Source organism: Myotis myotis, unplaced genomic scaffold, assembly GCF_014108235.1.
Source record: "Myotis myotis isolate mMyoMyo1 unplaced genomic scaffold, mMyoMyo1.p scaffold_m19_p_2, whole genome shotgun sequence".
NCBI lineage: Eukaryota > Metazoa > Chordata > Mammalia > Chiroptera > Vespertilionidae > Myotis > Myotis myotis.
This window is the reverse complement of record NW_023416324.1, coordinates 99,409,016-99,423,915: the sequence shown is the minus strand read 5'-3', so window position 1 is coordinate 99,423,915 and position 14,900 is coordinate 99,409,016. Positions and strand designations below refer to the sequence as shown.

Here is a 14,900-nt window from a genome sequence, read left to right as displayed (position 1 = left end):
TAAACAAAACGGAGGCAAGCAATTTGTCAGAGAAAGGATTCAGAGAAATGGTCATAAGGATGCTGAAAAGGATGGAAGACAAATTCAACATGTGTAAGAATCAAGATGAAATGAAGAAGAAGAACGAAGAAATGAAGAATGACATAGCTGCAATAAAGAACACAATAGAAAATAACAACAGTAGATTAGAAGAATCTGAGGACCATATCAGCAAGATAGAAGACAAGGTAGGAAAAAACACCCAAGCAGAGCAGCAACTGAAAAAAAAAACAAAACTTAAAAAGCAGGAGGAGAGCCACAGGGAGCTTTAGGACAACACAAAATGAAACAACATATGCATAATAGGGGTGCCAGAAGGAGAGGAAACTGAGCAAGGAAGCGAAAACCTGGTTGAAGAAATGACAGAAAATTTCCCTGATATTTGGAAGATAAAACTCACACAAGTTCAAGAAGCACACAGAGTTCCAAACAAGATGAACCCAAAAAGACCAACACAAAGACACATCATAATTAAATTGGCAAACACCAACGACAAGGTAAGAATCTTAAAGGCTGCCAGAGAGACAGAAAGTTACCTACAAGGAATCTCACATTAGACTATCAACTGATTTCTCAACAGAAACACACAGGCCAGAAGTGAATGGAATGAAATATACAAAGTGATGCAAAGCAAGGGATTGAATCAAAGAATACTATATGCAGCCAGGCTATCATTCAAAATTGAAGGAGAAATAAGGGGCTTCATAGACAAAAAAGGGCTAAGGGAGTTTATTACCACCAAGCCAAGAATGCAAGGAAGGCTAAAGGAACTGCTGTAAAAAGAAGAAACAGGAAGGGAAGCAGGAACACAGGCATCCTATTGAATAATAGAGAAACATGGAAATTAACCATAACTTCGCTACCCTTCCCATTGGCTAATCAGGGCGATATGCAAATTAACTGCCAACCAAGATGGCGGCCGGCACCCAGGCAGCTGAAGCGAACAGGAGGCTTGCTTGCTCCAGTGATGAAGAAAGCCAAGGTTCCCCGCCTGCCACTGCCGGCCTCTTTGCTGCAACTCTAAGCAACTATGTTGTAATTATAGAACTTAAACAATCCCCAGAAACCTGCTTTCAGCTGTCAGAGCTGGAGCGAGGAGGACCGCAACAGTGTTACAATTAAAGAACCCAAACAAACCCAGATACCTGCTTTCAGCAGCTGAGGTCTCAGAGCTGGAGCCAAGCCTCAGAGCTAAAGCCGGCTCTCAGCTCCAGTGACAGCCATAGAAGGTAACTGAATCCCAGAATAAAAAAAAAAAGGAGAGGTTGGGTGCTTCAGTCACCTGCCAGCCTGAAAACGGCCCTCAGCCCCTCACCCAGACTGGCCAGGAACCCCAGTGGGGATCCCCACCCTGAAGGGTATGTGACCAGCTGCAAACAGCCATCATCCCCTCATCCAGGCTGGCCAGGCACCCAAGCGAAACCACCACCCTGATCCGGGACACTCTTCAGGGCAAACCAGCCGGCTCCCACCTGTGCACCAGGCCTCTATCCTATATAGTAAAAGGGTAATATTCAAACTGACCCTAACAGCAGAAGGACTGGGAATGACTGGTCACTATGACACACACTGACCACCAGGGGGCAGACTCTCAATGCAGGAGCTGCCCTATGGTGGTCAGGTCACTCTCACATGGAAGGAGCTCTGTTCAGCCACAAGCCAGGTTGATGGCTGCCAGTACAGCGGTGGTGGTGGGAGCCTCTCCTACCTCCTCAGCAGCGCTAAGGATGTCCGACTGCAGTTTAGGCCTGCTGCTGGCAAGTGGACATCCCCCGAGGGCTGCCGGGCTGCCAGAGGGATGTCTGATTGCTATCTTAGGCCCAATCTCCCGGGGAGCGGGCCTAAGCCAGAAGGTGGTCATCCCCTAAGGGGTCCCAGACTGCGAGAGGGCACAGGCCAGCCTGAGGGACGCCCCTCTCCCACGAGTGCACACATTTTTGTGGACCAGGCCTCTAGTCTTATCTAATAATAGACAAACATTGTAATTAACCATACCTCCGCTACGCTTCCCATTGGCTAATCAGCAGGATATGCAAATTAACTGCCAACAAAGATGGCAGCCGGCAGCGACGCAGCTGAAGCGAACATGAGGCTTGCTTGCTCCAGTGATGGAGGAAGCCAAGGTTCCCCACCTGCTGCGGCCCAGCTCTGAGCACCCGATGCAACAATGTTGCAACTATAGAAGCTAAACAAACACAGAAACCTGATTCAGCTGCCAGCGGGCTCAGAGCTTAGAGCTTAGAGCGCCAGTGATGGCAACAGAGTTTCAATTACAGAATCTAAACAAACCCAGATACCTGCTTTCAGCTGGCAACGGCCTCAAAGCTGGAGCCGGCTCTCAGCTCCAGTGACAGCTATAGAAGGTAAGTAAATCCCAAAAGAAAAAAAAAAAAAAAACAAAAAAAAAAAAAAAGCCTGGGAGCTTCAGTTGCCCGCCAGCCTGAAAACAGCCCTCAGTCCCTCACCCAGACTGGCCAGGCACCCCAGTGGGAACCCCCACCCTGAAGGGGGTGTGACCAGCTGCAAACAGCCATTGGCCCGTCATCAAGGCTGGCCAGACACCCCACCCTGATCACCCTTCAGGGCAAACCAGCCGGCCCCCACCCCTGCACCAGGCCTCTATCCTATATAGTAGAAAGGTAATATGCAACCTGACCCTAATAGCAGAAACACTGGGAATGACTGGTCACTATGACACACACTGACCACCAGGGGGCAGATGCTCAATGCGGGAGCTGCCCTCTGGTGGTCAATGCTCTCCCACATGGGGAAGCTCTGCTTAGCCACAAGCCAGGCTGATGGCTGCCAGTATAGCGGTGGTGGTGGGAGCCTCTCCTGCCTCCTCAGCAGCGCTAAGGATGTCTGACTGCAGCTTAGGTCTGCTGTCTGCTGGCAAGTGGGCATCCCCCGTGGGCTGCCAGGCTGCCAGAGGGATGTCTGATTGCCAGCGTAGGCCCAATCCCCCAGGGAGCAGGCCTAAGCCTGCAAGTGGTCACCCACGAGGGGTCCCAGACTGCGAGAGGGCATAGGCCAGGCTGAGGGACCCCCTATCCCCGAGTGCACAAATTTTTGTGCACCGGGTCTCTAGTAAAGAATAAAAAAGGTGATAAACAAGTACCTATCAATAATAACTTTAAACATAAATGGATTAAATGCTCCAATCAAAATACATAGGGGAGCTGAATGGATAAGAAAACATGACCCATATATCTGCTGTCTACAAGAGACCCACATCAGAACAAAGGACTCACACAGACTGATAGTAAGGGGATGGAAAAAAATTTTTCAGGCAAATGGAAATGAAAAAAAAGCTGGGGTAGCAATACTTATATCTGACAAATTAGACCTCAAAATGAACGCCATAACAAGAGATAAGGAAGGCCACTTCATAATACTAAAGGAAGCAATTCAACAAGAGGATATTAATTCTGGCAAACATACATGTACCCAATACAGGAGCATCCAAATACATAAAAAAACTTCTGAAAGGTATCAAGGGAGAGATCAACAGCAATACAGTCAAAATAGGGGATTTTAATGCCCCACTGACACCACTGGATAAATGCTCTAAACAAAAAATCAGCCAAGAAACATCAATCCCAAATGACTCACAGGATCAGATGGAATTGACATCTTCATAACATTTCACTCCAAAGCTATAGAAAATACATTCTTCTCAAGTACACATGGGGACATTTGCAAAGATAGAGCACATATTGGGACACAGGCAAAGTCTCTTCAAATTCAAGAAGATAGAAATCATATGAAGCATCTTCTCAGATCACAATGGCATAAAATTAAAAATCAACTACAATAAAAATAATGAAAAAATAAAACAGTTGGAGGTTAAATAGCATGCCATTAAATAATGATTGGGTTACCAAAGAGATCAAAGAAGAAATAAAAAGCATCCTGGTAACAAATGACAATGAAAACACAACAAAATCTATGGGACACAGTGAAAGCAGTCCTGAGAGGGAAGTTCATAGCTCTAAAGGCCTACCTCAAAAAAACAACAAAAAATGGTAATAAACTATCTAACCCAGGGGTGGGCAAACTTTTTAACTCAAGGGCCACAATGGGTTCTTAAACTGGACCGGAGGGCCAAAACAAAAGCATGGATGGAGTGTTTGTGTGAACTAATATAAATTCAAAGTAAACATCATTACATAAAAGAGTACGGTCTTTTTTTTTTTTTTTAGTTTTATTCATTTCAAATGGGCCGGATCCGGCCCGCGGGCCGTAGTTTGCCCACGGCTGATCTAACCCCACAACTTAAAGAATTAAAAAGCCCAGAGTAAGCAGAAGGAAGGAAATAATAAAGATCGGAGCAGAAATAAACAACATAGAGACAAAAAAAACCCACAAAAAAACAAAAACAACAACAACAAAAGATTAATAAAACCAAGATCTGTTTCTTTGAAAGGATAAACAAGACTGATGAACCTCTAGCGAGGCTCACTAAGCAACAAAGAGAGAGGACTCAAATAAACAAAATCAGAAATGAAAGAGGTGAAGAAACAACAGATCCCACAGAAATACAAAGGATTGTAGCAAAAACAAAATACTATGAACAACTCTACTGGAACAAACTGGACAACCTAGACGAAATGGACATATTCTTATATAAATATAAGCTTAAAAACTCAATCAGGAAGAATAAAGAAACCTGGATAGAGAAATCAAGGTGGCGGCATAGGTAAACACCAGAAATTGCTGCCTCGAACAACCACTTCAAAAATACAGCTAAAAGACAAAACGGACATCATCCACAACTACAGGAAGGCTGGCTGAGTGGAAATTCTACAACTAGAAGGAAAGAGGAAAGCACACTGAGACTCAGAGGAGGTGCGGAAGTAAAGTGTAGAGGTATGGAGGCACACGCAGAAAGGGCTAGCAACTGAGGACGTGGCGCAGGTGGAAAGGGCTGGCAGCTGAGGACAAGGTGCATGTGGAAAGGGCTGGAAACTGAGGACACGGTTGTCTTTTTCAATCGGGAGGGAGTCCCAAGCTCCTGACTGTTCTGAACTCCAGTTCCAAGCGAGTCTCTGGTGACCCAGAGTCATAAGGGGAGAAACTGAACTGTCTGGCATTGGTCAGAACTCGAGGGCGGCTTTCTATTAGAGGTACCTGCAGTGATTACTGGGACACTGAGAAGCGGGGCCTCTTAGGGTACGACTGAGGAGCAGCCATAGCTGCTTGCTCCGCCCTGTTGATACCCAGAGGCCCTGCCCCACCCAAGCTGTGTGCAGAGGCTTTTGCATATGAAAGGACTGGCCCTTTGCAATCTGAAATATACCTAACAAACTGCAGCTGGGTCAGAGAAACCCAGAACTTCCAAAAGAAGGCCCAAGGTCCCACAGCAGCTTTCATTGTTTCACAGCTGGGCTCCTGCTGGGTAGCCTCAGGCAGAGGCTAAATTAGCACCTCCTTAGAGATCCAAGAGCCAGTGTACCCAGTGGTCAGAGTGGGACCATTATAGCTGGACATTTGTAAACAAGGATCTGAAGTCCTGCCAAGAAGAAGTGAATGTTCACCGCGTGACTTGCAAGCGAGTCACACTGGGTCAAGATTGCACACATCTTGAGTTCCCAGAACATTTACCTCCCTGAGAAAAGATAAGATTAAAAAGTCGTGGGTAGAGCAGAAAAGGGAATGCACAGCTGCAAGCTGTCTTCAATGCGCTATTGTAATATAGAACAAAACAAAATTTTGTTGATTAACTGCTGACACACTAACCTCGTGCGAAACCCCAGTAAAAGCAATGGTTGAGGGTACAGAGTTTGCTACATGCCTGAGCGAGCTGTAGCCCTATGCCCGGCATCAATCGCCTGTGTGCTCGTCTTACCTCTGCGTCTTAGGTTCATTAAACATCCCTCAACAGACCACCCAGATTACAACTCCTCAGATCCATAAGGAACACACTCAGGGGACAGACTCAGTGAGCACCAAAGCCCCACTGAAGCAAGTCTTGCCCCAGAAGGGTGTCTCCAGCACAGAAGTTCTCCCACTGCAGACACAGCTGATTCTCACAGCCACTTGGCCTGGAGGTCAATTCCTCCCAGTGATACCTACAACAATCAAGGCTGTGCACAAAGCCCACAAAGGGGTGCACCAAGAGTGTCCACCTCAGGTAATCGGGGAGGTTGAGCTACTGAGCCCTGTAGGACACCTAGCACAGAAAGCCACTCTATCAACACAGGGAAGCATAAAAATGCAGAGACAAAGAATCAAGTCACAAATGACAGAAACGGAGGAAAGCAAACTACTGGATATAGAGTTCAAAACCACACTTTTAAGGTTTTTCAAGAATTCTCTAGAAACCATCGATAAACTTGGTGAGACTCTCAAGAAATCTAGCGAGACCCCCGAGGTTATGAAAAAGGACCAACTAAAAATTAAGCATACACTGACTGAAATAAAGAATATTATACAGAGTTCCAACAGCAGACTAGAAGATTGCAAGAATCAAATCAAAGATTTGAAATATGAAGCAGCAAAAAACACCCAACCGGAAAAAAAAAAAGAAAAGAAAAAAGAATCCAAAAATATGAAGATAGTGTAAGGAGCATCTGGGACAACTTCAAGCGTACCAACATCCAAATTATGGGGGTGCCAAAAGATGAGAGAGAGCAAGATATTGAAAACCTATTTGAAGAAATAATGACAGAAAACTTCCACTACCTGGTGAAAGAAATAGACTTACAAGTCCAGAAAGCGTAGAGAACCCCAAACAAGAGGAATCCAAAGAGGACCACACCAAGACACATCATAATTAAAATGCCAAGAGCAAAAGACAAAGAGAGACTCTTAAGAGCAGCAAGAGAAAAACAGTCAGTTACCTACAAGGGAGTACCCATATGACTGTCAGCTGATTTCTCAACAGAGACTATGCAGGCCAGAAGGGAGTGGCAAGAAATATTCAAAGTGATGAATACCAAGAACCTATAACCAAGATTACTTTACCCAGCAAGGCTATCATTCAGAATTGAAGGTGAGCTAAAGAGCTTTACAGACAAGAAAAAGCTAAAGGAGTTCATCACCACCAAACCAGTATTATATGAAATGCTGAAAGGTATCCTTTAAGAAGACGAAGAAAAAAAAGGTAAAGATACAAATTATGAACAACAAATGCATATCTATCAACAAGTGAATCTAAAAAGCAAGTGAATAAAAAATCTGAAGAACAGAGTAAACTGGTGAATATAATAGAATCAGGGGCATAGAAAGGGAGTAGACTGACTATTCTCGGGGGGGAAAGGAGTGTGGGGGGTGCGGGAATAGACTGGACAAAATCGTACACCTATGGATGAGGACAGTGGGGCGGGCGGGGTAAGGGCAGAGGGTGGGGTGGGAACCAGGTGGAGGGGAGCTAATGGGGGAAAAAAGAGGAACAACTATAATAATCTGAACAATAAAGATTTAATTTAAAAAAAAAAAACCTGGATAGGCCTATAACTACTGATGAAATTGAAGCAGTAATCAAAAATCTTCCAGCAAACCAAAAGTCTGGCCTAGATGGCTTAACAGGGGAGTTTTACCAAACATTCAAAGAAGAACTAAAACTTATCTTCCTCAGGCTATTCCAAAAAATTCAAGAGGAAGGCACACTTCCAAGCTCTTTCTATGAAGCCAGCATTACCCTAATTCTAAAACCAGAGAAAGACAACTATAGGCCTGATGAATATAGGTGCTAAAATCTTCAACAAAATCTAGCAAATCGGTCCAGCATTACATTAGAAAGGTCATACACCATGACCAAGTGGGGTTTATTCCGGGGATGCAAGGATGATACAATATCCACAAATCAATAAATGTGATATACCACATAAACAAATTGAGAGACAAAAATCACATAATATCAATCGATGCAGAAAAAGCATTTGACAAAATCCAACACCCTTTCTTGATAAAAACTCTCAGTAAAGTGGGAATAGAGGGATCATACCTCAACATAATAAAAGTCTTATATGACAAACCTACAGCCAACATCATACTCAATGGGCAAGAACTAAAACCATTTCCCCTAAGAACAGGAACAAGACAGGGATGCCCACTTTCACCACTCCTATTAGACATAGTACAAAAAGTGCTAGCCATAGCTATCAGACAAGAAAAAGAAATAAAAGGCACCCAAACTGGAAAAGAAGTAAAACTGTCATTATTCACAGATGACATGATACTGTACATAGAAAACCCTAAAGACTCCATCAAAACACTACTTGACACCGAAACCGGTTTGGCTCAGTGGATAGAGCATCGGCCTGCGGATGAAGGGTCCCGGGTTCGATTCCGGTCAAGGGCATGTACCTGGGTTGCGGGCACATCCCCAGTGGGAGATGTGCAGGAGGCAGCTGATCGATGTTTCTCTCTCATCGATGTTTCTAACTTTCTATCTCTCTCCCTTCCTCTCTGTGAAAAATCAATAAAATATATTTTAAAAAAAAAACAAAAACACAACTACTTGACTTAATAATGATTTCAGCAAGGTAGCAAGATACAAAAGTAACACCCAGATCTATGGCTTTTTTATACACCAATAATGAACTCACAGAAAGAGAAACTAAAACAACATTTCCATTTACAATTGCACCAAAAAAAATTACGATACCTATGAATAAACTTAACTAAGAAGGTAAAAGTCCTGTACTCAGAAAACTACACGACACTGAAAAAAGAGATAGAGGAAGACATAAACAAATGGAAGAACATACTGTGTTCATGGATTGGTAGAGTCAACATCATTAAAATGGCCATACTACCCAAAGCAATTTATAGATTCAATGCAATCCCCGTTAAAATACCAACAGCATATTTCACAGACCAGAATAAACTAGCCAAAAATTCATCTGAAATAAAAGAAGACCCCAAATAGCCACAGCAATCCTGAGAGAGAAGAACAAAGTTGGAGGGATCACAATACCAGATATCAAGCTATATTACAAAGCCACGGTTCTCAAATCTGCCTGGTACTGGCACAAGAACAGACATAGAGACCAATGGAACAGAACAGAGAACCCAGAAATCGACCCAAGCCATTAAGCTCAGTTAATATTTGACAAAGGAGGCAAGAGCATATAATGGAGGCAAGACAGTCTCTTCAATAAATGGTGTTGGGAAAATTGGTCAGATACATGCAAAAAAATGAAACTAGATCACCAACTTACACCATACACAAAAATAAACTCAAAATGGGTAAAGGTCTTACCAGGTGTACTGGTTAATAATAAAACATGATAATTTCAAGAGAAACATCAAAAGTGCTTTATTCAAAGTAATGTCCACGGCTAGCTACACATTTCCCCCATCTTTTAGGTAATTTGTGGATACTGTCCCAATAGAATTTTTCTTGTTTTGAGGCAAACCATTCAGAGACCCAATTTTCCACTTCTTTGTATGTTTTGAAGTGCTGCTCAGAAAGTGCGTGTGCCATCAATCGGAACAAGTGGTAATCTGAAGGAGCAAGGTCTGGTGAATACGGTGGGTAGGTTAATACTTCCCAGGCAAGATCTTTTAACGTGTCTTTAACTGGTTTTGAATTATGTGATGGTGCGTTATCATGAAGCAAAATTACTTTGCTGTGTCTTCTGGTACATTCTGGTCGTTTCATGATCAAAGCGTGGTTCAAATTGATTATTTGCTGTCAGTAGCGATCAGTACTAACAGTTTCACCTGGTTTTAGAAGCTCATAATACACCACATCTTTCTGATCCCATCAAACGCAGAGCATTGTCTTCTTTCCGAAGTGATCTGGCCTTGCAATCGATGTTCATGGTTGACCTGGATCAACCCATGATTTTGTGCATTTGGGATTCTCAAAATAAATCCACTTTTCATCGCCAGTCACAATTTGATGCAAAAAAGACTTTCTTTCGTGCCATTAAAGCAACATTTTACTGATGACTTTTCGGTTTTCCATTTGTCTTTTGTTCAGTTGATGTGGCACCCATTTTCCTTCCTTTAAAATCTTTCCCACTGCTTGTAAACGATTGGAAATTGTTTGCTGAGCAATGTTTAATCTTTCTGCAAGTTGTTTTTGAGTTTGACATGCATCTTCATCCAATAATGCTTGTAACTGCTGGTCTTCAAACTTTTTCGGTTGATCTGAATGTTCTTTGTCTTCCACATCAAAATCATCACTTTAAAACATTTAAACCAGTGTTCACAAGTATCTTGAGATGGAGCATGTTCACCATAAGCTTCCCGAAGTATATGGTAACTTTCAGCAGCACTTTTCTTCAAATAAAGTAATGAATTAAAACTTCCTGCAAATGCTTTCTTTGGCACGAAATTTAACATTTTTAAGCATAAAAATAGTTATGATCTATGTTAATACCTTCAGCAAATTTGACATATGAAGTTTTGAAGCTTGCTGTCAATATAACACAATAGCATACATATCAAATCGCATATATATCAACATATGTGTAATTCCATCTATTGAAAATAATCCGCAATCACCGGTACACCTGGTAAATGTAAGATGGGAAACCATAAAAATCTTAGAAGAAGAAACTAGAAACACCAATTAGAAAGGATATATGCACCCCTATTTTCATAGCAGCACAATTCACCATAGCTAAGATTTGGAAACAGCCTAAGTGCCCATCAATAGATATGTGGATTTAAAAACTGTGGTACATCTACACAATGGAATACTACACTGCGATAAAAAAGGAGTTTTTACCATTTGCAATAGCATGGATGGAACTGGAGAGCATTATGCTAAGTGAAATAAGCCAATCAGAGAAAGATAAATACCACATGATCTCGCTCATTTGTGGAATATAATGAACAACATAAACCGATGAACAAAAACAGATCTAGAGACAGAGAAGCATCGATCAGATGCTCAAACCTCAGAGGGAAGGTAGGGGAGGGGGAGGGTAAGGAGGGAGAGATCAACCAAAGGACTTATATGCAAGCATATAGGCCTAACCAATGGACACAGACAACAGGGGGGTGAGGGCATGATTGGGGGGGATAGGGGGTAACGTGGGGATAAGGACACATATGTAATAACTTAATCAGTAAAAAAAAGTTTAAAAAAAGATTATATGATGTGTTGTCTCTCCCACTTACTTCCACAAATATTAAAGACAGGAAGTACTTTAAAAATTAAAAAAAAAAATCTTAGAAGACTCCACAGGCAGCAAAATATCACACATTTATCATAGCTATATCTTTACTGATAGAGCTCCTACGGCAATGGAAACTACGGAGAAAATAAACAAATGGGACTACATCAAAATAAAAAGCTTCTGCACAGCAAAAAGAAACCATCAACAAAACAACAAGAAAGCCCACTGTATGGGAGAACATATTTGCCAATGTTATCTCAGATGAGGGTTTAATCTCCAAAATTTAAAAGGAACTCATACAACTTAACAAAAGGAAGATAATAAACAATCCAATCAAAAAATGGGCAAAGGACCTAAATAGACACTTTTTGAAAGAGGACATACAGAAGGCCAAGACACATATGAAAACATGCTCAAAGTCACTAATCATCCAAGAGATGCAAATCAAAACAACAATGAGGTACCATCTCACACCTGTCAGAATGGCTATCATCAACAAATCAACAAGCGACAAGTGCTGGCAAGGATGTGGAGAAAAAGGAACCCTCGTGCACTGCTGGTGGGAAGGCAGACTGGTGCAGCCACTGTGGAAACAGTATGGAGATTCCTCAAAAATTAAAAATGGAACTCCCCTTTAACCCAATAATCCCACTGCTGGGAATACTAGTATATCCCAAGAAACACCAATCACAAAGGACATATGCACCCCTATGTTCACAGTAGCACAATTTACAATAGCTAAGATTTAGGAACAACCTAAATGCCCATGAGCAGATGAACAGATTAGAAAACTATGGTACATTTACACAATGGAATACTACACTGCTATAAAAAAGAAGGAATTTTACCATTTGCAACAGCATCGATGGACCTGGAGAGCATTATGCTAAGCAAAATAAGCCAGTCAGAGAAAAATAAATATCACATGATCTCACTCATATGTGGGATATAATGAACAACATAAACTGATGAGCCAGAGATTAAAGAACAAAAATAGAGCCAGAGAATAAGAAACACTGAACAGACAGTCCAACCTCAGAGAGAAGCTGGGGGGGGGGGGGGGGGTGGGAAGGGGGGGGAAAGATCAACCAAAGGACTTGTATGTATACATATTAGCATAAACAATGGACAGGGACACTGGGGTGGTGGGGGTTTGTCCTAGGGGGAGGGAGTGGTGGGCGGGGGGGGAGGGGTGTCAATTGGGGAAAAAGAAGACATGTAATACTTTAGACAATAAAAAATATATAACTAATACAACTGAGGAAGTAACTTTAAAATTTTATTTAACTAATTTAAATATAAATAGCACATGTGGCTAGTGGCTACCATACTGGACAGTGTAGGACAAAACATTTAAATTAAAAGAAGGGAATTGTCAAGTTGGATAAAAGAACAAGATCCAACTATATGCTGTCAATATGGTAACTGAGAAGCTAATTCTAAAATTTATATGAAAATCTAGGATTTAGAATAGTAAAAACAGTTCTGTAGAAGACAGGATTGAAGGACTTATACCACCTACTCAAAGCTACAATCATCAAGTGTGATATAAAAAGGGCTGAGAACTTCTGAAGAAAGAGGTTTGAGGCATGGAGGGGATTCCAGTTCTCCATTGTTGTATGGGTACAAAGGAGCCACATAGCAAATACCTAAGAATGATGAGGAACTGATAGCAACTGGCCTGCCAAAAACTGAATTCTGCCAACAAACTGAGTTTGGAAGGGGAGCCTCCAGATAAAAACCCAGCCAGCCAACATCCTGAGTGTGAGACCCTGGACAGAGAAGCCAGTTGTTGCTGTGCCTGGCTTTCTGACCTCTAAGTGAGCTAATAAACAGGTGTTGTTTTAACCAAGTAAATTTGTGGCAATTTGTTATGGAGTAAAAGAAAACGAGTACACTGTATTTTCTTTTGTGCTCTTTAATCCCTTTTAGTCATGTAAGCATATTATATTTATAATTTTAAAAAGAGAGAGTGAAGAAACACTATGCTTCCCAGTCATTGAAAGTATTCAAGAAGATTCAAATAATTCTTGTTATCTGATAAGCATATGCAAAAGTTGAACTAAGTGGCTGCAGAATTCCTTGTGGCTCTAAGGCTATATAATTTTTTTAAGCTAAGAGGCTTTTTATTACATTAATAATTAGGATTATGCTAATATGTGTATCTCAAAATAATCCCGAGTATTTAAGGCATGCTATTACAATAATCATATGGCTAACAGAGAGGGGTAGGAACCAACACATTGAAATAACACACCTGTATCAGACATCAAAATCAATGGCAAATATGGCTCCAATTATTCAAAGTACCAGACGAAAAGCTGAAAAGCTTTGTAAAGCTATATAATTTTAATGTCATGAAAACAAAAGAAGCTCTTCAAAAATATGGGATGGGTCACCATGAATTATTTGAAGAGGGGCTAGAGAAAATGAGGAGTAAGCAATCAGCACTCAATAGGTTAGTCTAGTAAGATTACTATGACAATAGTTTCAGCAAAGCAGTGTGTCAGTAGGCACATTAAGAGTAATTCAAAGCCTTTGAGGAGATAAAATAAAGGTGAAATATACTATTATTACCAATGAGAAAAAAAATTAAAAGGATGGCAGTTTGGTGGTCTGATTATGACTTATCGAACCCATGAGGACTTTAGCATGTGAAGAGAAAGAAGGAAAAATAAGAAGAAACATAACTGGAACACAGAACTAAAGGCAATTATTTAATTTTATCGAATTACCCAGGCTTATATTTGTAATTTTCTTTTTTAAAAAAACTGACAACTTCTCTTTCACCAAGTTAAATTTATCCATCCTTTTAAATATAAATTTTATTAGGAATTACTGAAACACATCCCTGCTATACTGCCCATTTAGGACTTTAAGACCCTGGAAACATTAAGGTCTGACCTCACACTCAGGAAGGCATCTGACAGCTGTCCCGTGACTTCCCACACTCTCAAGAACTACAGGACTTCTCCACATCCACCAAGTTCTGCAAGTATGCCCAGCAAAAGCAGTGCTAGTCTACAGTTAGAATTTTAATTTGCTTAATGTCAAGTAGGATAGAGACACTGGACACATAGCAATTATCCACTCCATCATTGATTTTTAACTTGAATAAACATTAAAGTTATTTCACATTCAAGGTAAGTATAAACAAAAGTCTCTTAGTTCTCTGAATAATTATCTTGAAATCACAGAGATAATCTGGAGTACTTTATGGATCTATTTCAAAGATATACTCACTCTCTGTTCATCATCAGATACTTGCGAGGACATACAAGACTTTGTTGCCATTGGAGACTGAAAGAGCTGAAAAAAATTAATAGAAAATATACATATTACTTCAAAAAAACCTACATCTAAATAATGTATTTACATTAAAAAGAAATTCTAATAGTCATTATTACCAAATTTTGACTTGTAATCTATACAATTGACTCATGTTTAAAACCTTCTTGCTAGATAGATATCTGCATAAATAAAGAATATATAAGTCAACATATAACATACATTCATGCACTTACACACAAATTATTTAAAAAATTAGCAAATGCCCATTTACATAAAGGAAAACAAAGAATATCACCTTTATTTGAAAGACTTTATTGGATTAAAAAAAGGAAAATAAGACATTTCACTTAAAAACTACTCTAGGAGCCAAGAGGCACTCAAAATTTGTTATAGTCCTCTGTAGCATGCCAGGGGAAATAGATATGTTAATGCTCCAATTTCAGTATAGTTAGAAAAGCAGGTATTTTTAAATGTCCCTTGGTTATCCAA

The 14,900-nt window shown here is 40.9% G+C and overlaps 1 protein-coding gene across 5 annotated transcripts in view; it reads right to left on the bottom strand.

Annotated features, from left to right (window-relative positions):
- The window catches only part of SEPTIN10 (septin 10), an 83,881-nt gene that overhangs the window by 51,423 nt on the left and 17,558 nt on the right, over positions 1-14,900 (bottom strand). For 3 of the 5 annotated variants that reach the window (XM_036352851.1, XM_036352850.1, XM_036352852.1), the window contains exon 2: positions 14,364-14,429. The exons of the other annotated variants lie outside the window; for them this stretch is intronic. In XM_036352851.1, the coding sequence (XP_036208744.1) occupies positions 14,364-14,429 (66 nt within the window). The remainder of the gene's footprint in view (positions 1-14,363; positions 14,430-14,900) is intronic. 5 annotated transcript variants of the gene reach the window in all.